This window comes from Sebastes umbrosus, chromosome 19, assembly GCF_015220745.1.
Source record: "Sebastes umbrosus isolate fSebUmb1 chromosome 19, fSebUmb1.pri, whole genome shotgun sequence".
NCBI classification, from domain to species: Eukaryota; Metazoa; Chordata; class Actinopteri; order Perciformes; family Sebastidae; genus Sebastes; species Sebastes umbrosus.
The window spans coordinates 14,430,393-14,455,582 of record NC_051287.1 but is presented as its reverse complement, the minus strand read 5'-3'; the positions used below and the strand labels follow the sequence as shown (position 1 = coordinate 14,455,582).

Below are 25,190 nucleotides of genomic sequence, written 5' to 3'. Positions count from 1 at the left end.
ATCATTTTGAAATGTACTGTGGCCTGTCAAAGGGAAAGTCACTTTTGTACGTAATGTATCTAAAGAGAACCTTCATGAGGGAGTGATGGTGCACCGTGGTTGTAATGTAAAGTATTTTCAGTATATTGCAATGATAAGTTGTATATAACTACCCATTCAGTAACACACTAATAGGGACACTTTTACAGTATATCCTCTAGTAGATGCAGACTGGTAGCAGTAATGATATAACACACCTTTTTTATTATCTATTTTATTAGAGAAATGATTTGCCTTTTTAATGCTTATAATAAAACTGAATACTTTGCAGGCGGTTGAACTGAATCCCAGACTTGGTAACATAGCTCAGTCTTAAGCGTTGAGATTAATTTTCACGTGTTCTTCCTTTTTCGTCTTCGTCTTCATCATTCAAACACAGCCAACCATCTCTGGCCGTTCACATGACGGAGCATTTCTCCTCTGCTTTGGTCTTTAGCTCGGTGACAGTCGCCGAGGCCTTCTCCTTCAGCTGGTCCATGTCCATGTTCTGCAAGTTTTGAAACTGGCCCATGATGGAGTCCTTGCCCTCCTCCTCTGTGGCGTCCTCGTCCACCATCTTGAGCAGCTCTTCGGGCACGTCCACGTCGTCCCCGGCTATCTCGATCATGTTCTCGTCCTGCTCGCTCTGCAGACGACGACGGCGTCGGGGAGAAAACACGGTCAGAATCCAGAAACGCAAACATAAACGCAGACATATGAGATCTTAATTTCAGTGTTATTATCGATAATGAAGACAAGGCGTCCTCATTTGATATGCAATTCTATGCAATCTCTGAATTGAATATTTCTCAATAATAATTTATCATAATAATAGGTTATTATATATAAACTTTCTCAGCACTAAAACATGAGGGAGGGTATTTTTATGTTTTCCCTGATTATCTCAAAGATTGTATATTTATGGCAGAAGTAAACAACCCAAAGGCTGACTTAAAGGATTTTTACAGGATTAACATGCTGTCCGCCTGCCTGATTTCCAAAACAGACAGAATATCTCTGACCTTTTGACACTCAGATCTGACAAACATCGCATGCGTCGACCACAGTTTATCACAGGACATAATAAAATTAACTATACATAAACCTAATTTGTTGACCGCTATTTGATTAATTATATTGTCCTCCTTTGATTTTACTTTAGTTCTAATGTAGCACATTAAAACATATACAATATATATGTATACGATGCATTGGTCTGTTTTTGTATTAAAATTATAAGCAAGCAATCAGGCGAACTAGGAAACAAAAACAGATGAACTCTAGGATCCGTCTTAATCCACATTCGAGTAGCTGCACTCGAGGATATTCTGCTGTCTGTGTTTTCTACATTTTTTTCCTGAAGCAGACTTGAGTCTCCTTTGACGTTACTTCGTGGGCATTTGCATCATAGAAATGCTATATTTAAAGCCTTTCCTACAAACTCAATCTAATCATTTAATATCGGGAAGAGTCATGCAATAGTCAGTGCACTGGGACTACTTTAAACTTCAATCTGTGGGATTATCTCAGTCCTGCCTTAGCCTTTCCTCTCTGAATCCCAACGATAGTCTAAAGATATCTTCTATTGCGTTGCACGAGACCCTAATTCCATTAGACTAACGGCTCTTGTTTCTACTCATACTGTACACTTTGTACAATTAAAAAAATATATATATATTTCTAACTCACTCTTGATGGCATGCATGTGTCTTCTCAACCTCCTACCCGTTAAAAGAAAAGAATCAACAGAACAGGATCCCTTTATGTGCCTTATTGTTGTTGAAAATCCATTTAAAATGCATATTTCACTTCTAATGAAGACACTTTGTCATTTGTCTTTTTCAAGCTGGCATGCAACGTAAACATCATTGATAGGAAATAATTAGATTTAGATGTATAGCCTCCCGTCATTGTCCTCATCACATATGTATGGTTTCAATTTAAAAGACAAACAGTGAAAAGAAATGCACCCATTGTTTCAACCAGGAAACCCAACAATAGAGTGTCTGTTGCGTTACACTATAATAAAACGCCTCCAGCAGCCAAGGTCATCATCGCATTCAGATGAATAAAAAATCACAGTATTAGAAAAGCTGTATTAGCAAATTCTCTTTTGCCATAAAAACACACAGTTTGTTCCGAGCAAGTTTTCAACCTCTTTTATAGGATTAAAAGACACATCTTTAAAAGGCTTAAATAAATTCCCAACATACCTTATTTGCTCCTTCCATTACAGCTAATTTTTCTTTAGTCCTTTTTTAAAATGGTGCAGTGGCTCGGTTTTACATCCACTAAAGTAGATGTTGCTCTTCCGTAAAGCCCGTTCACACTGCCCGGCGCGCCCTAATGAGCCTGGGACACCTGCTCAGAGGCATTTGGCTTTGTAAGACTCAAGGTGCAATATGGGACACATAGGCTAACGTCTTCCAGGACGTGAGTTGAACGTCTTTCTCACTAATCTACTGGCATGGCTTCCGCCTCCTGTCGTCCAAGGTGAAGCTGCCAAGTTACTTCTGTTGGATAACCTCAACCATGAAGCACCTATTTGTTGCTCCACCTGTGCAGGTCACCAAATCCTGCTTTTTCACCCAAACCACTGGACGGTAAAGCCACTGGTGATTATAATTACCGGTTCTTATTAAAAGACTGAGAAAAGCAGTATGTAATCTTGTGAAAAAGAAAAAAACAATTGGTAACACTTTACTTTAACGCCTCTATTTAGCATTTCTAAGCAGCATATAAGCCCTTAATAAATGGTTTGTAACACACTATACTGTAGTTGTAAGCAAATACAAGTGTATATTAATGTATTTGTCAGCAATTATAAATCCTGAGGGCATCCATTAGTGGAGGATGCTGTACAAACAGATAATAATACTGTAAAATACTGTTGAAATAATATAGAATATGTCTTCATAGTAGAAGTTATAATCGTTGACAAATTTTGTACATTAGTAAACACATCAAATGTCCTTTACAGTACATTATAATGTGTTATAAAACATTTTTATTCCACAGCTTTGCTGAATACTCGATTCTGATTGGTCAATCACAGCGTTCGGTCTGTTATTTCTTTATAGCAGACCGTTGCTATGTATAACAGACCGTTGCTATGGGCGCAGTTCTGATGTCGGACTCTGGAGGACCGTTTTTTGTGTCAAATTATTGATTTCTAAAGTAAGTAGCCGTGTAATAAGTGGGATAATGTACAGCGAGTGGGTCATTGTTGTGAAATAAACCCCTGTCAGGGTTTATTTCACAACAATGCTCGCTGTACATTATGCCTTACTTATAGTGCTTGAAAATAATTAATATAGAGTCAACCATAACGCCTTTTTGTACCTCTTTAGGAGAGTTTATTAATGTATAATATAAATTACACTTTAAAATATGAGTTACACTTGAACTGTAGGGGTAAAAACTCTTTACCTTCGGCAGCCGGTATTTTTCTCTGAGGCACACCCTGAGTGTTGCCCTCTCTGCCTTCTTGTGTAAGAAATCTGCATCTCTCTCCATCCTGAAATAAAAGAAATATAATATATTATTAGCACGGTAACTTTTATATGTTGGTTTAAAGTAAACATTATTTATTTTAATCTCTTTTCTGGAAATACAAAAGGGGGAAAGCTGTAAAAAAAAAAATAATTGTACGACCTTGTGTTGTCATCAGCGGCTCAAGAGCAGCAGAACGGATCATTCAGCATTTGGATTTTCATGAAAAATATTTTCCCGTCTGATGGCTCAGTCTGTTTTGTTTGTGTACATACATACATACACATCGGTCAAATCAGATAAACAACAGAGAGACGGTTTAGCTCAACACAACAACCTCCAGTTCACCTGAATATAATTAAAGCAGGAAATGATGTCTGCTGACGGAGATTTAGATTTAACCAATGAGGTGTCAATTAGGATTCTGTTTATTTAACAAATATTTTCTATTTGAGTCAAAATAAAGCTTTGGTACAATATGTGCATCTTCATTGGCTTTTAACTGTAAATATCACAAAATGTATTTTAAACTTACATGCTAGTTTTATGCATGAGTTGTAAGAATTGTGACATTGTCAGGTGAATTGGATGCTGTAGTCTAATAAGTGTCTTATTGTACTACTTGATGAAAAATATGACTCCATTTAATGTTTTTAAATTTTGTTTTTGCAACAGGATATCCTTTCCGAAACTGCAAACAACCCTATTACCTAAATTTGTAATGCCTGACCTAAATTTATTCAGTTCAGTTACTCCAAGTTTAGATTCATAGAATACAACATAATGTGCACATGTTAATAAGTGTTGTCAACATCTTAGGCCACTAGAAGATAATAATTCAACATTTTCTTTAGTAATTCTATCTCAATTAAGTTATCAAAGCCCATTTATTTAATTCCTTTGCGAGAACCTGTGTATTTCTGTATTTGCAAAGCGAGACTTGGGTACTTTCCCTCAGCTAATTAAAGATGGGATTATTAGGCTAGACTGAGTCAAGCAGATTTGAAATCAAGCAACCTGAACCGTAGTGAAACAACAACACAGCAGACTGAAATTTCTAACAAACTATACGTTAAAATGCTTGATCTGGTCAGACAGATTATAAAAAATATTTGAAAATTTTTTTAAGAAGAACATTCACGTTCTGTCCCTTTTTTAAATTTCCATCAAATGTTTGTGTGTATCAGAATTGTCATTTCCCAAACACAAGAGTGGAGAGGCCGGATTAATCTTGTTATGTAATACAGGATCTGCTTGATGCTGCAAAAAAAATATTATGCATCACAAAAGTCCAAATTTTAAAAGAAAATATTATTTACACAGTGTCTTTAAATTTAATTTAGGATGAATTCATCACATTGTTGATAAGTGTACATTCGTACATACAGGACAGCAACGCAGTGGTGCACAAAACCAAGCTACCTGCTGCTCATAATAACTGTAGAGTTTCAAAAGTCTTATCAAAATAAATTCAAAAAGATATTCCATAGGAAATAAAATAAGAGGCACAATAATATGCTTTTAAAAAAAAAAAAAAAGGCTGCATCTCGATTGTAGAAAACGAACTGTCCTTTCTGTGGACTTTGTTACGACAGCTACCTCAAATAGATATCCAAATAAAACAGATAAATATGATTGTGCATTATAATTGCAGATATTCTGTGGTTGTGCAGCGGTGGAAAGCAATCATAGGATTTTTATTGTCACAGTTTAAATTATTCCAATATTTTCGAGCTGTGAATAAAAACTGCCATTTTACAATTGCTTACTCGGTTTGTTTTTAAATCTAGAAAGTTCCTCAAAATATCACCCGTAACTGTTCTTAATGTAGAAATAGATGTCAGATTATGGGAGATTATTGATTCAGGCGTGACCGTTAGTTTCAGTGGGTTATTATGTAGAAAAAAAAAATCCACTATGGAGGAGGTGTGACCTTCAGCAACAAATGCATCTCTCAAAAACATCGCTTGCTTATTGTGAACCCAGGAAAACAATAAATGTATGAGTGTTTACGTTTAATTAGGGTTAGGTTAAAAAAGATATGGAAGTGCAAAAGAGGGGGGGAAGTAAACAGTGGAGGGGAGGAGAAAACAGCTCGTCAAGGTCAGATTGTATTCTGCAGCCATACTGTTCTGCGATGGGCCGATGGTATCAATTTCAAAATGGAGCACTGTCCATGTCACTACTTACTTCTCCTCCACCACCTGCTTTTGGTACTCTTCATACTCCTCGCGTGTCATCCCCGCTGCTTTTGCCGGATCTGTGGGTGCGGCCTCCTCTTCTTTGTCACCTCCACCACCGAGACCGATTCCTGACAGGGGGTTCCCAATCATGCTCTTGATCAAGAAAGCCATCTCGAGTTAGTTGTGTGTGACTGTTCACTCTGCGAAGGGGGTGAGAATATTTTTGCTGTAGGTGAAAGTGATGTTGCTCTCCCCGTATGGCGCCCTCCGGTTCGGCTTCCTATAGCTGTCAAAATCCGGTGGTAGCTCTGTAGCAAACCTGCTGCTTGTCTACGGAGCCAAGGACACACTGACGACAAGCAACAGACACAAACACACACACACTAACACACACACACACACACACATAAGGGCCATAATCTGGATTTAATCCTCCCTGCTCCACTATGCTAAGAGGCAGATGGCCTGTTTTCCCTATTTTTAAAATCATGCAGACCTTTGTAGATCTTTCTCTTTATTCATTTTGACATTTTGTGCATTCTTTGGAAGGACTAGGTGCATCATAAAAATGGTGTTGGAGATGGCTGTCCTCGGTTTTTGGACCACACATACGCTGCTTCCGCCCACTAGTGCTTAATCATATTAGTAAAGTACTGACTGGCCTGTGTGCAGCTTATACCGCTGAGACCAAGCAGAGAGAGAGAGAAAGAGAGGAGCGGGATTACTAGTCTTGTTTATCCCCCACTGGGGCCATCGTTCATGCCGTGCTATTGTTCAGTGGGAGTGGGAGGATGATTGACAGGAGGATGAGAGATGAGAGGAGGAGACAGCTCTCCTATCACTCCATCGCTATCTGCAAGCTTTGGTGAAGTACTTGTAGATTATTATTCTTGAGCACTCAAACATTTGAGAAATGCTCATCTGCAACCAAAAGATGTCATGCAATATCTTCAGTCATATTACAATGTCAATTGTTTGTTTCATATTTTCGCTGTTGCCTTTTTCAATAGTACAATCAAGCAGCAACAGGAAATGTTAGGACTATGAGATTGTGACATTCCCGCAGAGATTTTAACCTGGATGTTTCAGTTATGCATTTTAGACCACTAGGCCCAGGGGTATATCTTTTTTTTTTTTTTTGCCACATGTCACCCTCTTTGACAGTGATATGCATGATTTAATTAAACACTTACTTCTACTGTACCTGCCTAACATTGGGCTGCAGGATTGACAAAGAGGTCTAAAATGTGGAAGGAGGGTGAAGTAAAGATGTGCAGTAAACTGCTTCAATGTCTAAATAATCCATGATAAACTTTCAGGTTTCCTTTACCTGGACATGTAATCCCGTATTAATCCCGTACCGCCAGTAAATATAGCATCACAATCAAATGAATGTCAGTTAATTGCCGACTGAGCAGAATGCTACTGAGAGTTTGATGGCAACGTCAGTTCAGTTGGACCAGACTGGAAACGTCTCAGCCACTATTGGATGGATTGTCAGCTGTACTTTGTGTTTACTGCTCATTAGCAAATGTTAGCATGCTTACACGCTAAATTAAGGTGGTGAACATTATACCTGCAGAAGTCCAGGGTGCCCAAAATTTTCGAAATTTTGGCCAAAAACAGATTTTTTTTTTCGACCTCAATTTTGTTTCCGGAGCAGAACTCAGAAACTATTTAATTTAGGAACTTCAAATTTAGTATGATGGTTGACAGTGTTGTGCCTTTTGGGGGTTAGAAGTCCAGGGTGCCCAAAATCTTTGACATTTTGGCCAAAACTGTGAATTGAAACTGTGAAATTTTCCCAAAAGGGCAAAACCTTTGGTCCTACTTCAGTTGGGGTCAAGCAGTGAGCAGGGTGATGTGAGTCGTGCTCACTTTTGCCTTATTAAATGTAGATGCATGTTTTGTGGAAAAGCATTTCGCGTGATGAAATAAGCAAACACCACAGAGTGATTTGGGTTTTCTGTTTATGAAAATTGTCAATGTAACGTCCGTGTTTGACTCGATCAAAGCAGATAAACAGAGGCAGACATCTGTGCTGAGTTTTCATCACCAATAGTTCAGAAATTATTTTATACAAAATTGCACATTTCAAAACACAGGTTTTTTTTGTTGTCAGTTCAGTTTCATGAAATAGGACTGGGGCAGATTTGACTTTTGAAAACAAAATCAAAAAAGGATCCAACCAACCAAAAATACTGTAAGGAAAATGTTACATCATGTTGGAAATCCAGAGGTCTCACACTAGCATTCATACACAACAATTTACTGGATCAAATTAAAAATCTGCAATTAATTAAAATAAACTTCTTCAACAAAACCAATTTTTTCACGTAAAATAACTTACAATCTGAAAATAATCAAAATCAAAAAATTTTACCAAAATAGACATTCCCTCATTTACAACACTTTCTGTCCAGAAATGCATTTCATCAAAAGAACTTCTTGGCTGCTGCTTCTTGTTGACTTCTAAAAGAGAAAAGAAGGAGACACACAAAGTGTTAGAGACAGTGGTGGAAGAAGTACTCAGATCTTTATTCTTTCTCAGCGATACCAGTGTAGACGTCCTACATTCAAAATCTTACTGAAGGAAAAGTACAACACTTATTATTAGCATCAAAATGTTACTTACGCTCGGGCTACATAAGACGCCTGAACGCATGTGCGTCGCCGAACACGTTCAACAGGTTAAAGCAGCCGCATGGCTCAGCCGGAGCTGGGCTGCATGTCAGGTGTGTCTCATTTTGAGATCTCGTCTATTTGAAAAAAATCTTTTGTATGTATATTGACATAATACCAGCAACATTACTACATTTTCGATATCCGTATCTGTAGATTATGTCACAGAGATGAAAAAAATAAAATAATTTTTAACGCAACACTTCCTGTTTGTTTCAAAATAAAAGCCCTCTAGCGTTTTTTTTTCCTGTGGACAGAATTCCTTCATTTGTTAACACATGGCTTTTATTTTTATATTTTTATATATTTGCAGGAGGCAGAGGCCTGTACTACGAAGCAAGTTCAACATACCCAGGTTGTCTACTCGTTATCTGGCTTCACTAACCCTAACAACCGAGATCCCGCTAAGCGGTCCAACGAAGGTGGTTATCAACTCGGTAAGTCAACCCAGGGTTTCTCAATTGGGTTATGAGCGCGTTCACATGAACGGGGTGGTTTTTGCAGCTTATGACCAATCACAGGCATGGACAAGTCTGCTGACTTGCAGACAGACAGGCATAGTGGCACATTTTACAAAGGAAGAGCAAACTATAATATTAGACAAATACGAAGAAGGTAAATACATAATCCAGACTAAATGCAACCCAATTGAAACTGCCAAATGCAGGAAGGACAGCTGGCAAAAGAAAAAGGGAATTTCAACTACTTTACGTACTGCCGATAATCCATAATAATACATCATTCATCAATTATTAGTTGATTTACATTCTGTATTAATAATCTGAATCTTCGAAGTAACTAATGTTGTCAAATAAAAGTACAGCACTTGAGTAAATGTAATTAGTTACATTCGACGACTGGCTAGGAAGTCATCTAAATCCACGGGCACTCGTATAGTCAAATAAAAACAACGGTGTCTTACTTGTACATGATGTAGCAGAAGAACAGGATGGACTGGACGACGATGAAGATTGCAAAATGAACCGTGGATAAGCAGGAAGGCATGGGAGGCGGCTCGGGGCACTTCGTAACCTTGTCTCCTGGATTCTTTGCATGAAAACACACAAACAAAAAAGAGCACAGAGTTCAGTCACTTCTGATCTGTTTTATTAACCTGCTTCATGTGAGGCTCCACACTTTGATCCATACCTGAGCATTACGCTGGACCAGGTGCTCCACGTCCCTTTTGACCGTGTGCAGATGTTCCTTGATATCGTTGAAGTGCTGAATGGTCTCGTACGTTCCCGCGCCGACTGCATTACCTTGGTGTTGGGCTGCGCCGATCTGCTTCAGTGAGTCATAAAAGGAGTTTCTGCAAATGGCAAAGAGAAGAGATAAATATTAATAATGCAACTGCTTCCCCCACAAGAGTGAAATAAATAATCTTTAGTGCCACAGCCTTTTAATACCACATAAATATATATCTGCAATATAGTCAAAAATGTTTACTTTTGACTATGAATCATGTGTTGAGTGAATTCAAATTTAATTCAAACTTCACTCCACATGATTCAAATTGTATTTAATCTATGTTGGGAAACATGATGTACAGTAAATATGCTGTGTGGTATCATTTATTTACAGTAATACAAATTGTCCAAAATTAATCCCTTAATCCCTATTCACTGGAGGCTACATATTCTCAAAGTTTGAAAAACAGAAAATTACCATCTGATAAAAGAGGTCATGATTGCTGAATTAATCCCTTATCAAAACATGTTCTTACAGCAGATTACATGTACGGGAGGTTAAGAAACGGACCACAGAGGAGCGCTATCTGGAATCCAGAGTCTAGTCATGATGCTTAAAAAAAAAAAATAGTGATTGAAAAACAAAAAAAAAGCATATGAAGCAGAAACAAATAAATATAGTCATTAATGTATTGTACTGGTCGGTCAGCTAGTAAGGAACATAATTGTCCACAATGGGGAATATCGTCATTGGTTTTGTCAGCGTCTGAATTACACGAAACAAAGTCTGTATCTTTCAAAGTTATAGTATTTTAGGTAAACACATTTCCTCTCTGTGTTTTTGTGATGAGATATACGGATGCACCGACCGCAAAGTATCTGCAACTTCTATCGCTTTGCTACCACCTGTAGCGCAGTGGCTGTGCAGACGGGTCCGCACGGTCACAACAAATTGTATAATATGGGCTTTACCAGTTATACCAGATCTAATATAACTATTGTATATTGTATTTTATATCTAACCCACCAGCATCTCTAATTAACATGTCACACATTTTAAGTTTAATCTGTACAAAAACGTGTAAAAATGACAGTGGTGGTTTTAACAGGGGTTATGTGCTATTTCTTGGCCAGGTGCGTGATAACCAACGGAGAGTCAAGTGTATTTCTCAAAATATCAAACTATTCCTTTAAGTACAGTATGTTTGAGATTGATAGGTTTGTGGACTGCCGTTTTGAAGCCTTGAGTTTAGGCTTTTTTCCATCACCATCTTGGTTTTCTGCTACTACAAGTGACACGAGAGGGCGGGGCTAAGAACAACCAAACGCTGAATAAGACATTTTAGGCGACCAAAATGTTAACTTTCATGAACTGAAGACACACTGTGAAAGGGTGACGAAAACACAGACAACTCCCAGACCGGACAACACCGTGGTAGCGACCTGTCAATCACAAGTTATACCCGCCCTAAAGCATACCAGACTTTAAGGACTATTTGACTCTAAACAGGACCATAATTTACTAAATGAACATCATGCTGTATCGAAGAAGACTTGAAATCAGTGGGCAACTCCGGGTCTGAGAAGTGAAGCCAATGCTGAAGTGCCTTAACCTTTTATTCTTTCTAATAGCCCAAGGGGGCGACTCCTCTGGTTGCAAAAAGAAATCAGATTGTATAGAAGTGTATGAGAAAATTGACTTCATTTTCTCAGACTTCTATACAATCAGACTTCTTTTTGCAACCAGAGGATTCGCCCCCTGCTGGCTGTTAGAGAGAATGCAAGTGTAAGGCACTTCCGCATTGGCTTCACTTTTCAGATCCGAAGGTTAAAAATCACCACTAATATCTGCTAATGGGGGTATGTGTCTATAGTAATATAGTTACTACAGAAACCTATATTCCCCCTTACATGATTCACCTCAAAAATACAACAAATAAAATATACAATCCAAAACCATGCCTGTCGTTGCTCACCAGTAATAAAATGTGACAATCTGTAAATCTGTATCCTCACTTTCAATTTCATCAGTAAATGAAATACAGTGTGTAAACCATTCTCAGAAGAGAATGAAGACATCTAAGCCCGGATCATATTTCTCAACAAAATGTAATTTCTTAAAGTTGATTACTTACAGGGAGAAAGCAATAAGTTTCCCTTATCATCTTAAACACATCTAAGACGATTAGAAAGAAAAAAAAAATAAGTGACTTGACAAATGAAAGGAATTCCAGCAGCGTAAGTAGGAAAGGCCCCGAGGGCAGGATTGTGACAAGAAATCAATTGGAGGTAAACCATGTTTTGCCTGTGTACGACAGATGTATTTAAAGACTACTAATCTGATAAGGACAAAATGGTGCTAAGATGGTGGCCTTTTTCTTGCTCGGGCCACATGGTCTGAAAGGATGGACAGGGATGACATATAAACAAAATCTAATTTGTTTCACAGAGAGGGGAACAAAAATCTCCCTTGAGAAAGTAAGTGAGCATTTATTAAAGCCTACATCTAATCTTCATCTGCTACAAGTGACCCATTTATGAGCAGAAAGCCCTCCTTGGGAGTCTGAGATGAAGTCCTATCATAAACTCTGTGTTTAAAAGATGGGCGAGGATAAACTGAGAGCTTAATCTACAAAGTAATACAGATCGGTCGCTCACATTAGCACATTAGAGGGAGCAGCTGCAGCCTTTTGCTGGGGAACCCAACTTATTTACTGTGTCAATCTGATAATGTGATTTCTTAAAATCAAATCATTACAGAATCTGTCTTTCCCTGCCGTTTATACAATATAATTCACTTACAGAAGGGCAGAATTAGCAAATGAGACACGTTAAGTGAGAGTCTGGGTTCACGTGAGTTATTATGGGTCAACAATATAATAAAGAAAATCATTTGGATGAATGTCCTGTTGGATTTAGGGCATATAAACAGCTGTGTTCTTTTATGATACATGAGACTAAGAGATTAATGTTACATAAAATACAATCTTTAATATCTTGTGATTCTGATTAATTCTTAATGCAGATGGTGTGTTAAAATTAAGACGCACAATCAAACTGCAGCCACGGGACAAACATGCTATGATTGAATAAATAATATCTTCGTTTAGATGGTCGATTTTTAAAAAAAGGGGACAAAGTGCTGACGTTGATTGATAATATTAATTCTTAACTTAATTATTTTTAAAATAGAGAAAAACATTCATTAAAATTTGCAGTCACAAATGGATGAGACGGGTTTTTGAAGAAGACATTGTTTCTAAATCTGTTGCGTGCTCACAGTGACTAAGCCTACAAGCACCTTATCAAGCAATACAAAAAGCACAAAATACAAGCTGTAAACATCCAAAAAATTACATTCTGAACACCTAATCAGGCTTACTTACTATAAGTACCAAAGTCAAACAGTCATGGAAGGCACACCATCATAAAATCTCTTAAGCTGTATTATCTTAGCATTACGGACCTGTTCAGGCCGTCATCTGAGAGTGGTGAGGAGACCATCTTTTATAATTAAAAGGAGGAGATTACAGCTGGATGTTACTATTACCTATCATGCTGTATGTCTCAGCAATGATAGAATTCGTATTCACGGAGGTGATATCTTTTTAGGGTGCTTTCACATCAGGGACTCGGGCCTGGATCAGAGTACACTTGACCCCAAAGTCCAGTTCGTTCAATTAGGCTTTTGCTGTCTTGTTTAGATCTTAAGTTCTGGATGTTAATTATTACTTTTATCATTTTTTTATTGTAAAGCACTTTGTAACATTGTTTTGAAAGGTGCTATATAAATAAAGTTATTATTATTATTATTACTATTAATAAACGCAAGTAACATAAGCAGTCAGCAAGTAGTTTTGAAAGGGCAGGCTTTTTTCAACGTCGCCGGTCTCCTCCGAAATCTGTATATGCGCGCAGCATGCGTCAATCTCATCCTCTGAACTGTATAAAAATATAGACAATAGTAGGCGATGGGGTTGGGCGATGTTTGTTATTTTATGTGGCTAATTCAATGGTCTGCCTCTGAAGAACGAGAGGCAGAGAGACAGTGGGGGAAACAGAGTGTAGAGCCGGTATATTCACATCAAACTCTGTGAAATAAGAGTTTATTTGAACCAAACCAGAGTTGGTGATTGTTGGAACGTCCAACGACGACGGTTTTGGGGAGTTTTATTTTGTTTCTGTTAAGTTTGAATGAAGTGTTTTACGATGCTCCCAACCAGAACAGCTGATCTCAACATAAACAAATACACGTGGATGATGACGAAAGTTTACTCGGGTACGGAATAACTGTTAAAGTGAAAGAGTTTTTTTTAAAGAGTAGAGGTACAACATTAATGTGTCGTTGAACGTCCTCATTATTATGCGTTTTTGTTGCCTTCCTGTTTGCTTGTTTCCCTGCTGGCATATGCGTGACGTGACGTATGTTATAGTTCCGGGCAGTGGTGGAAGAAGTACTCAAGATATTTTACTTAAGTAAAAGTAGTAATATCACAGTGTAGAAATATTCTGTTCAAAGAGTATAAGTATTCATTATGCAGAATGGTCTATTTCAGAATTTATATATATCATATTACTTGATTATAATTATTGATATACAGTATGTACATTATTATATTTAGTGTTGCAGCTAGTAAATGAGTTTTTTTTTAATTTACATACTGGCGCGTAGCTTGTGAATTTCACCAAGTGGTCAATACATTTTTATCTTAGTCTATATTAAAACATAATTTATTATTTTTTGTTATTTTTTTATGTGTTGATTATATTTTCGCATTAATACTCTGAATCTGCAAAGTAACTAAAGTTATCAAATAAATGCAGTAGAGTAAAAAGTACAATATTTGCCTCTGAAATGTAGTAGAGTAGAAGTATAAAGTTACATAAAATGAAAATACTCAAGAAAAGTACAAGTGACTCAAAATTGCCCTCAAGTACAGTACTAAGTAAATGTACTTAGTTACATTCCACCACTGGTTCCGGGTCTAGCGGCATCGGTGCCCACTTCTTTATAAAAATACATGTCCTTCTTCCTTGGTGGCACATTATAAAAGGCGATTGAATATGTATTTGTACAAATGTTGTATAATATTGCAAAACTCAATAAAAAATGGTTTAAAATAAAACTGAGTCACATTTTGGGTTTCCCACATGGCCAACATCTTGATAAACTGTCTGAGAATATGTCCTGTTTTTACATCAGGTGTAAATTATGCAACTGCTTACCTCCTGAAATATAATTAAGCTTTCTATATTACTACAACAAATGAGTCGAACGGTTTAGAGGTAAGATCAAGGCAGTTTGATGATTATCCCATTTAGTGCCGAGGCTTTTAGTGTGTGTACGTGTGACTGTTACTGCGGATGGATTATCAGGCTGGCAGACACCTGTGATGTTGCAGCCACTGCATCCTGAGATTAAATATGATTCCAGGGATTTAACCGCCAGGATTTCCCTTGTTTTTGTGGAGTATCACGGATCTCTCTTTATGTTTGTTGCAAAAACAACAGCTAGTTTTGTAAGACTGACCAAACGTCAACAACAACGACAATGTTGTTACTTACCTCAGCTCATTCAGATTTTTGAGAACCTCCTGCTGGTTGGCGACGATGGTCCCCAACTGTTGTTGCCCGGCAGTATCCAGCTAGAAGCGAAATACAACATGATGGTCTGAAGGTTAAACACCCCACTGTTGACGTTTGATAAAGCGGTCATAAAAAAGGTTTATGAGTTTTGATAACCTGTCATAAAAACAGGTCATTTCAGCAAGTGTACACAGAAATGACACTGAAGTGAAAGCATTGTTTTTTTTGTGTGTTGATAATTTGTTTGAGCAGGTTGCCAGAGGTCTGTTATGATCCGAATCACGGCTGTCAAAATTAATGTGTTAACGCAAAATAATTTGAAATCCACTAATTTCTTTAACACATTAACGCAGCTTGCGATTTTTAGGTTGTAGCAGGCTCGGTTTTAAAGCTAGAGTGAAGATACTGGTATCATATTAAACTACAAAAAAGTAAGGAATCCAATAGTACCATGTCATACTAGCTTGTGGTGAAGGAGGTTAAATAACGCTCCAATCTTAAGCTAAAGTTTGGCGAGGAAAAACTGACATGGCCATTTTCAAAGGGGTCCCTTGACCTCTGACCTCAAGATATGTGAATGAAAATAAATATATACATACATTTGCAGCATATTTGTCCACTCCCATGTTGATAAGAGTATCAAATACTTGACAAATCTCCCTTTAAGGTACATTTTGAACAGATAAAACCATGTGTGATTTTAATTGATTGACAGCACTAATCCGAATACATTTTTAAATCAATAAAACTGACTAAAAATGAAGCCTTGTAGAAGCAGAACCCTACCCCTACATTTGTGTTTGTGTGAAAAATGAAACATGCAATTCTAAATGATTTATAAATCCTGTAACCATCTTTTTCCCGCATCAGGTGTGAACCCATCTCTTGGCAATGACATGCTCACCTGTCCCGACTCAGCGTTCGTCCCCTTCTTGGCGACCTCGTCGGTGATGACAGAAACGTAGCGGCGCTGCTCGTCCAGGATCATAGCGAGCTGCCGGTGGAGCTGTTTGATCTCCAGGTGGATCCGGTTCTGGCCCTCAAACACCTGACGGATCTCCTGGTCATTCACGGTCTCATACAAGTCCTCAACTAAAAGGATACAAAGATTGTAACCAATTAAAATAAACTCTATTAAACATTTTAATGAGGTATTGTAATGTGTGGGAACACTCATGTTTCTTTGAGTATATTATGATTTGTATTTTCCAAACAGTCTAACTTGGTTTGTTCAGATTATATAAATAAAGATAATAAAGAGTAAAAGGAACTTTAAACTTTATGATTTGGTTTCTTACTTGGCTCTCCTTGGACGTCTGGGTGCTCTTTCTGAAACTCCTCTTTCTTTTTGTCGAGCTCTTGCTGGAAGTTCTGAAATTCCTCCTGGTACTTGTCCTTCTCTTCTTTAGGAATCTCAGATTCAGGTGGAGGCTTCAGTGGGAGAGACAAAAAAGAAAACCTCTCTGTTAACTCAATAGAGGGCTACGTTGTGCACATACATGCATGCGCACACACAGACAAACACAGCTACAGAAAAGTGAATTCCACACACAGGATTGTGAAAGTATTAGGAGCTCCGGGAAAATGTAGTTACCGGCTGCTGGCCCGGCTCTGTGAGTCTGAACAACAAGAAGGACAAAACATCGTGGTCATCTGATGGAGGAAAGACATTCTGGATTAGAAAATTACAACAGAAATGAACATATTTTAAATCATGGTAGGGCTTTACATTGCTGCACGGTAATAAGGCTATTAGGGGGTTATAATTTAAGGGAAAAGATAATTGATGATGGTAATTACAGAGTAATAACTAATATCTTGGTTATAACAACGGTAATATCAGAGTTTATTTTCTGTAATGGGGGAATAGCAGGTCAGAAACATGATCACATTCTCATTAATAACATCGTTGTAATAGGATAATAATAAACTTACAATAATTATGTTTCAATATCAATTTAAAATATTTTAGAGAGTAATAATGGGGGTAATGTTAAGGTGTTGAAATATGCTGATGAAAAAGTGGAAAAATAATAATAATAGAGTAATAAGCTCATCATATTGAGATAATATTAAGGTAATTAATAACAGAAACGACTATAAATGAATATAAAAATGATTTAAACCCAATGCTATAAGGCAACCATAACGTTAATGAGGCAATCGCCACGAGGAGGACGGAGCGGTCACAGCCGGTTCAGGTAATTATACACTAAAGAAAACAGAGTTATGTGTAATATCATATATCTCTTTTTGGGGGGTATTTATTATTATAAATTATTATTATTAATCATTTTATTTTTATTTATTTTTTATTTTATGGAATTTTTTTGTTAATAATTTCCAAAGCATATTTTAAAACCAATAAAATTTGATAAAAAATTAATATTATGTTTGTTTTCTGTTAATAGATCCTCCGAAATGTTACACAGTGTTCCTTTAAGATGAATGATTTCTTATTCCAGCTCAGCTGAGAAAACTAGTCTGGTTTCTAAATGGCTCAAGAAGGATGGTAGAGTTTAAGTTCGAGGAATACTCGATACAAACCGAGAATAGAATAATACCTGCTAAACCTCCAGTGGCGGCTGAAATGCCAAAGAAGCCTTCAGTGGGAACGACCATGTTGTCCACCTTTGTGCAGAACTCATAGTCATCTCTATCTGGAGTGAAACCGTTGTTGATCATCACCTGAGGACGAAGACAGAACAACGAGGCATCTAAGCAAAACTCCACTGACTGTGCTGATCATCAGACATTATGTGACATTAGATATTGATTGTTAATGAGGTAGCCTCTTTTCTCTTCATATACAGCTTCATATATAAACAGGTAATAACTCTTGTGTGTGTGGTTTCTCCTACCGTCAGCGTCTTCTTGTAGTACGTTATTTTGGCTCGGACAGGATAGGGTTTGTTGCGGAAGTCTCGTAAACATGTGCCGAGGGATTGTGTGGTGCCGTCACTGGATCAAAACAACATTTTCAGACTAAATATAACATTCAGCAAAGTGCTCCACGTAGACATTAAACATGAGTGGTGGGGAAATACAGTATGATTATGATTAGAGTTTATTAAATAAGTGAATAACATTAATGCCCATGTACATGTGTGTTTTTGTAAACACTTGGACTGTGGTACAGTAAACAGTGTGAATTCTAAGACAAACTGAAATGGCATTGGAAAAGTGATTTAAAGCTTTCACTGGCCCGCAGGAGATTAGGAAAGATAGAGGATTATTTACTTTCCAAGCAAATATAATCATATTTCCTAATCTCCTTTAAGTTGTTAAAATTTTGAGTTGGTGATGACATCTGAGCAAAAGCAGAAGAAATGTTTACTTACTGTTGATGGTCATAAACAAGGTTGCCATTGTTTCCCACAACAACTATAGACGGGTTATTTTTCTGGAAGAAAAACAAAGGAAACACATTAATCCTGTTGTTCATCTGAAGACCGGAGGTGGCTTTGCTTTTAGGTAATCTTATTCAAAAATATCAATCCTATACCTGGAAAAAATAATATTCAAATGGGATATAAACAGACCTACTTATGAAACCTTTGTTTATCATGACATTGACCTATTTATCTATCTACTTATAAATATATCTACTTGTAAAAAAATATAGATCAAATGAACCCTCTGAGACCCGCGGGATCATCGGCGGATCCCAACCAACTTTGCTGTCTTTCAGAGGCTGTATCAGGTTCAGTTTTAGAGCTGGACTGAAGGTGAATATCATATGAAACTAGAAAACCTCAGGAATGCATTGGTATCAACCATGTCATGTTAGCTTCACGAGAAGGAGGCTAAATAATGCTCCAAAGTTGGGCTACATTTTGGCGAGGAAAAACTGGAATGGCTATTTTGAAAGGGGTCCCTTGGCCTCCGACCTCAAGATATGTGAATGAAAATGGGTTCTATTGGTACCTACAAGTCTCCCCTTTACAGACACTTTATGATAATCACATGCAGTTTGATTCATGCAGTATAAATGTGTTATTTTCGCCTATTCTAAAATGATGTGTTTGAATATTTCTGCATACCGGGGTCCCTAAACAGTCTTGGAATTACAATTACATTTGGTATCATTGTAAAGTTGTCTCTTGTGGATCCAATGAGCCCAATGGTATTCATGTGTGATGATGTTAGTCCCCATATAGTAGCCATTTCATTGTAGTGAGATCAGTTTTTGAAATTTGACCTCACTGTATAAAATGACCTGTGGTGACCTCTAGGATAATCACAGCCTCATGAAACATTACAGCCACAAACTAGAGACCTAGAGCATTCAGAGGATGGATGGCTTTCCTAGATAGATTGACAATAAGAAGGTTTATGAGCCATTCACACAACAGAAGTGCAACTCTTGCAGAAACCTCCAAATGTCAAAGGCTTTTGATTCTATGTCACAGCATGACTTTTTCTATGGTGTTCCTCAAGGTCTTGGTGTCTTAATGTGGTATTTTGGAGGGATTATTGATCATTTTAATCAATTCTCGAATTGTAAAAAATTGTTAAATTTAGCACCAAATCTGTGTAACAAATGTTATCATCCCCAAAATTGCTGCAACAACTGACGAGACACAATAGAGCATGGGAATGACCATCATATACTTCTATCATCATGATCTAAGCCCTGATACACTTTCAACATTTATTTAAATTAAGTAATTAAGGTTTATTTCTGATTTATGACTAAAACAACTTGACGCACAGTGCTGAAATTCAAATTAATCTTCAGGTTCTCAACTTTCAGATGATGTACACCACTTCTCTGTGACATAAACTGCTGACCTGCTATCTCCCCCTTACGACCCCCTGTGCCCCCCTAAGAAAAGACAAAAACGTGTCTATTGTGGGTCTCAGAGGGTTAAAAGTATTTAAATTATCATACATCATAAACAAATTAATACTTCATAGGTTTCAACAAAAATAAAACATATACATTATTTTACATTTTTAACACAAAAATTAGCCAAAACTAATACTGAGTATATAAAGTGAGTTTCTTCAATTATATTTTGATTTTCAACACTCTTCCTCTGACCTCTAAACCCGTTGATAAGAACCAAACAGAAGCCGCCAAAGACTGAATACGGCTTCAGCAGTGAGTCTACAATCATTAAAAGTGATGGCTAAACAATGAACACCAACCTTTCCATCGTTGTCAAAGGAGTCAAAGAAGATTCCAACTCCAGTCCACTTGTCGGCGGCGCCGTACACCGGACCGTCGAGGCCTTGTTCAGTGGTGAACCACACAGCCTGGTCGACGAAGAAAATGTGGCACAGATGTTAGTTTGTTTTAGCATCTTTTAAAAAAAACAAAAATCAAAAGGCAGTAAGCCATTTTCATTTGTGATTGATTGTTGATTTGATTCTTTCAGGCTTGTGGGAGTAAATATGACGGGTATATAAGTATTGCTGTGAATGGATCTGCATTCGTCACACTTTGATACAATGAAATCCTCCAGAGGCGAGTTTCATATTATGAAAAACTCACTTTTTCAGAGCTTGTGTTCTTACATCTGGGTATCTGGAGTGCCTACCAACCCACAAACTGTGAAATAAGACAACCCAGTCAGTTTTTTGTGGGCTGCCTAGATCAGAATACGTGAATCAACAAGCCATTCAGATTTGGCTCCTCCTTCCTATGTCACATGCAAGCTCATTAGAATATACCGCCGACACCTTGAGAACTACCTTTGCAAAGGTGCACCATATTTTTGGTGGGGGGGTCTTAAAGAGACAGGCGCTAAAACGGAGCGTTTCAGACAGAGGGTGAATACAGGTACAGTATATTCAGAAAGATAGTATGAAAAAAATGTGTTTTTGAACATTAAAACATGTAAACATGTTCTAGTAGAAACCCTAAATACAAGTAGGAACCTGAAAATGAGCATGATATGTCCCCTTTAAATAGAGAAAAGCAATATTATAAAATGCATATTAAAAACCTCAAACTAGTTATGCAGCACAAGCAATGCTCAAGATGTTTACGCCGTTCACAACAGTTCTTCAGTCAGGTGAGGAAATGTTTGTCATTCAACCCTGTGGGCATGACACACCTCATAAACAGAAAGTGCACCTTTCTTCAAATGCAAATTTCTCCATATCGGATGATATACAAATTCTGATAGGCAAGCAGTATATCTTATTTAATGAGGTTAAAGTTTTCAAGTCTCATTACAGGTAATCTCACAGCAACATGGTCAACATAGAGGTTTAATTTATTCTTCAATTATGAGGTTGGAAATCATTCGGGTGAAAAATTGTGGATCGAGTGTAAACGGCAGGGTAGTGCAGATTAGGGATAAATATAGTTTGTAGATATTAGAGCTGCAACAATTAATCGATTAGTCATCAACTATTAAATTAATCACAAACTATTTTGATAATTAATTGGTTTGAGTATTTTTTTTCTCTGATTCCAGCTTCTTAAATGTGAATATTTTCTGGTTTCTTTACTCCTCTATGACAGTAAACTGAATATCTTTGAGTTGTGGGCAAAACAAGACATTTGAGGACGTCATCTTTGAGCTTTGGGGAACACTGATTGACATTTTCTGACATTTTATGGACCAAACAACTAATCAAGAAAATAATCGACAGATTAATCGTCTATGAAAATAATTGTTAGTTGCAGCCGTAGGAGGTATCAGGATTATTACGATAGCTGAGTTTCTGTAACGATACCAAACCAATACTTCCTCAGTTTGGGGAATATCAATATGTTTTAACCACTTTTCATTCATTGCTCCGCTGACATAAAATCTAACAGTCGAAAGAAAGAATTGTTTACTGATTTAGATTATGAAATATCTGATTAAAGCATTTATGAAATATTTGATTAAAGCATAAGTGAGAATGTGACCAAGCATTCAATACCAACGTTTGATTCATGATGCTCGATGCTACAGACATATTTTGGTCAGTACTCAAAAAGTATAAATACTCAGCCCTAGTGTAGGTACGAGTAGTACATAGATGGAGTATGCCAGTTCAGTAGATGGTTCTGGATTTACAACACATTGAAGCTACATAAACTAAAAACAACTGTGGTCAAGAGTGCATTAATACGTTTTAAAACACGACTTTGTTGAATACTCGATTCTGATTGGTCAATCACTGCGTTCTACGGTCTGTTATTTCTTTATAGCAGAACGCTGCTATGTATAACAGACCGTTGCTATGGGCGCAGCTCTGATGTCGGACTCTGGAGGACCATTTTTGTGTAAAATTATTGATTTCTTAAGTAAGTAGCCGTGTAATAAGCGGGATAATGAACAGCTAGCGGGTCATTGTTGTGAAATAAATCCCTACAGGGGTACATTATCCCTTACGTGTAACACATTCTCCAACACAAAAGTTTCACTCCTCCTTACCAAACCATCCGCTCCCATCCGGCCTCTTCCAGAAACTCTGAAGGTCACCTCGGCCTCCCAGTGCTCAAAGCTGACTTTGTTTTTTGTCCACACGGTGCCCTTCTGACTCCTGAGGGACGGCGTGATGCGCACCTGGTCTGCACTGGGAATTGCATCTTGGATGGAGAGGAGAGAGGGAGAGAATAAGCAGGATTTTATTTGCATGTTGTTAGATGATCTCTATGAAAATTAAGTGCCATAACTAATTAATCAAAGGTCAACAACATATGTGGTGTTTTATAAATAATCATGCACACAAAAGAAATCATTTTCTGCGTGTATCCTTATCCACTCGAGCTGATGTAAAAAAGTTCATGCCAGCTAACTGTTATCATTAGCCAGCATTATCAGGGTGTGCGAACGCTCTAATCTTTTAACTGCCTCAGTGCCTCATTCACAAACTGTAGAACATTTTCTTCAGATTTGTTTGTACAATCTAGGTTTATTCCATGTTACATAAACAGTTGAGTACTTGGGTTGAAATAAGAATTAAACAGTTAATTGTTAATGTCACTACTTATCACTTGCGGGGTTTTTTTTCAGCTTTATATTATATAGGGCTGCAACTAACGCTTACTTTCATTGTCGATTAATCTGTTGATTATTTTCTTGATTAGTTATTTGGTCTATAAAATGGTGAAAAATGTCGATTAGTGTTTCCCAAAGATGACGTCCTCAAATGTCTTGAATTGTCCACAACTCAAAAACATTCAGTTTACTGTCATAGAGGAGTAAAGAAACCAGAAAATATTCACATTTAAGAAGAAAAAAAATACTCAAACCAATTAATTATCAAAATAGTTGGTGATTAATTTAATAGTTGACAACTAATCGATTAATCTGTGCAGCTCTACAATATCATTGTAACTTGAGTAACGTTGGGTTTTGGAGTGCTGGACAGATTAAAACAAGGCCTCTGGAAACTTGTGATGGGAATTTTATCCTTCTTTTGTCTCAGTTTTTGAACATTTTATAGATGTTCACAACAGCTTATTAATCTATAAATTAATAATTGATTATTTGTTCAAGTCAAATCCCAAAGCATTAGCTAGTTTCTCAATTGTGATTATTTGCTTATTTTCTTTTGCCTTATGTGATAGTAAACGGAATAAATTAAGGTTTTGTACTGTCGGTTGGACAAAACAAACAACTTGGGTGGCCTTTGGGTTTAAGTCAACGACCATGTAATCATTCAAAACGTCCCTGGTTTGAGTCTAGCTGCAGACATTTTACGCCACACATCCATCCCCCCTTGTTTCCTGTCACCTATCCTCTAACAAAAAGGGAGAAAATATCCCCCAAAAGATACTTTATGATGTCACCTTTGACTCTGGGTAACTAAAATATGAATCAGCAGACTAATAATCTTTAAATTACAGCCCCTAAATCAATGCAGTGGAATCTCTTGCTGCAGCTTATATTGAAGGCTCATATCAGCAACTGTGTGATGCAAGAATCCAAAGGCCCATTTTTTAGTAAACGGAATAAATTAAGGTTTTGTACTGTCGGTTGGACAAAACAAACAACTTGGGCATCCTAGTGGCCTCTGGGTTTAAGGCACCGACCATGTAATTATGCAAAATTACCCTGGTTTGAGTCTAGCTGCAGACATTTTATGCCACACATCCATCCCCCCCTTGTTTCCTGTCACCTATCCTCTGACAAAAGGAGAAGAAAATATCCCCCAAAAGATACTTTATGTCACCTTTGACTCTGGGTAACTAAAATATGAATCAGCAGACTAATAATCTTTAAATTACAGCCCCTAAATCAATGCAGTGGCATCTCATGCAATCTCACAGCAATCTGTGCAACTGTGTGATGCAAGAATCTCTATATAGTATCCTCTCACAAAAGGAGAGAAAAGATACTTTATGATGTCACCTTTGACTCTGGGTAACTAAAACATGAATCAGCAGAGTAATCATCTTTAAATTACAGCCCTAAATCAATGCAATGGAAGCCTCAAGCTGCAGCTTATATTGCAGGCTCATATCAGCAACTGTGCAACTGTGCAACTGTGTGATGCAAGAATCCAAAGGCCCATTTTTTTTTGCAAGAGGAAAGTTCAACACTTCAAGCTGCACGTGTCTACTTTGCACACAGAGTCTCTCACAAACGAATCATGCTGTTTTGAATACCACTGTAGCTGACTATAAAAGCTAGTGCAGCTTAAATGCATGCATTTCCTGGTGCAGTTTTGAATGGACAAACGCAAACGTCACTTATAAACCGTCCAGCTCATCTGTCCTCGTCTCATCTTGATACATTGTGTGTTTTTAAGTTGATACAAGACGACCTGCAGCTCTGTGATGTTGACAGCTGGTGTGCAAACTTACTTCCAGTGTGGATCCAGAAGGGGATACTGCCGTCAGCGTGAGCCAGGTGCGGTCCTTTGAAGCTGTATTTGTACTCGAACCGGCGGTGAGGAAGCTCCTCTGACTTCGAGGCACCGGCGGCGATATCTGCGACACTGCGGTGAAATATGAGCGTTGTGAGGAAAGTTATTATCAATAAACACGGAGCAGTAGCAGCCGGGCTCTGTGCTGTGGACACCGCCATGTTTTCTCCGTATCACTGCTGACGTAGCGCTGCTGAGACAGCGAGCATGACGGGAT

The 25,190-nt window shown here is 37.6% G+C and overlaps 2 protein-coding genes and 1 long non-coding RNA gene across 3 annotated transcripts in view; 1 reads left to right on the top strand and 2 right to left on the bottom strand.

Annotated features, from left to right (window-relative positions):
• Window positions 1-8,745, top strand: part of LOC119478411 — a 20,512-nt gene extending 11,767 nt beyond the window's left edge. Inside the window, exons 2-3 of the long non-coding RNA XR_005204439.1 lie at window positions 476-698; window positions 8,689-8,745. This is a non-coding gene — a long non-coding RNA (uncharacterized LOC119478411). The remainder of the gene's footprint in view (window positions 1-475; window positions 699-8,688) is intronic.
• On the bottom strand, window positions 238-6,283 carry cplx4a (complexin 4a). The gene is made up of 3 exons (XM_037753128.1): window positions 5,701-6,283; window positions 3,448-3,535; window positions 238-664 (listed from the first exon to the last, which is right to left on the bottom strand). Exons 1-3 carry the CDS (start codon window positions 5,862-5,864, stop codon window positions 437-439), a joined length of 480 nt encoding a protein of 159 aa, XP_037609056.1. The 5' UTR covers window positions 5,865-6,283; the 3' UTR covers window positions 238-436.
• lman1 (lectin, mannose-binding, 1) lies at window positions 7,647-25,190 on the bottom strand. The gene is made up of 13 exons (XM_037753127.1): window positions 24,912-25,190; window positions 22,534-22,688; window positions 20,306-20,413; window positions 18,493-18,554; window positions 18,013-18,112; window positions 17,716-17,839; window positions 16,746-16,804; window positions 16,450-16,582; window positions 16,056-16,243; window positions 15,131-15,210; window positions 9,525-9,687; window positions 9,298-9,422; window positions 7,647-8,165 (listed from the first exon to the last, which is right to left on the bottom strand). Exons 1-13 carry the CDS (start codon window positions 25,132-25,134, stop codon window positions 8,129-8,131), a joined length of 1,557 nt encoding a protein of 518 aa, XP_037609055.1. The 5' UTR covers window positions 25,135-25,190; the 3' UTR covers window positions 7,647-8,128.

Coding starts and splice junctions, on each gene's coding strand:
- lman1 (XM_037753127.1), bottom strand. CDS start 25,134: ATGGCGGTGTCCACAGCACAGAGCCCGGCTGCTACTGCTCCGTGTTTA. Junction 20,414..22,533: donor GGATGGGAGCGGATGGTTTG/GTAAGGAGGAGT, acceptor TTCGTCGACCAG/GCTGTGTGGTTCACCACTGA. Junction 15,211..16,055: donor CGAACGCTGAGTCGGGACAG/GTGAGCATGTCA, acceptor TTTCGCTTCTAG/CTGGATACTGCCGGGCAACA.
- cplx4a (XM_037753128.1), bottom strand. CDS start 5,864: ATGGCTTTCTTGATCAAGAGCATGATTGGGAACCCCCTGTCAGGAATC. Junction 3,536..5,700: donor AAGCAGGTGGTGGAGGAGAA/GTAAGTAGTGAC, acceptor CTTTTATTTCAG/GATGGAGAGAGATGCAGATT. Junction 665..3,447: donor AAAAATACCGGCTGCCGAAG/GTAAAGAGTTTT, acceptor CGTCGTCTGCAG/AGCGAGCAGGACGAGAACAT.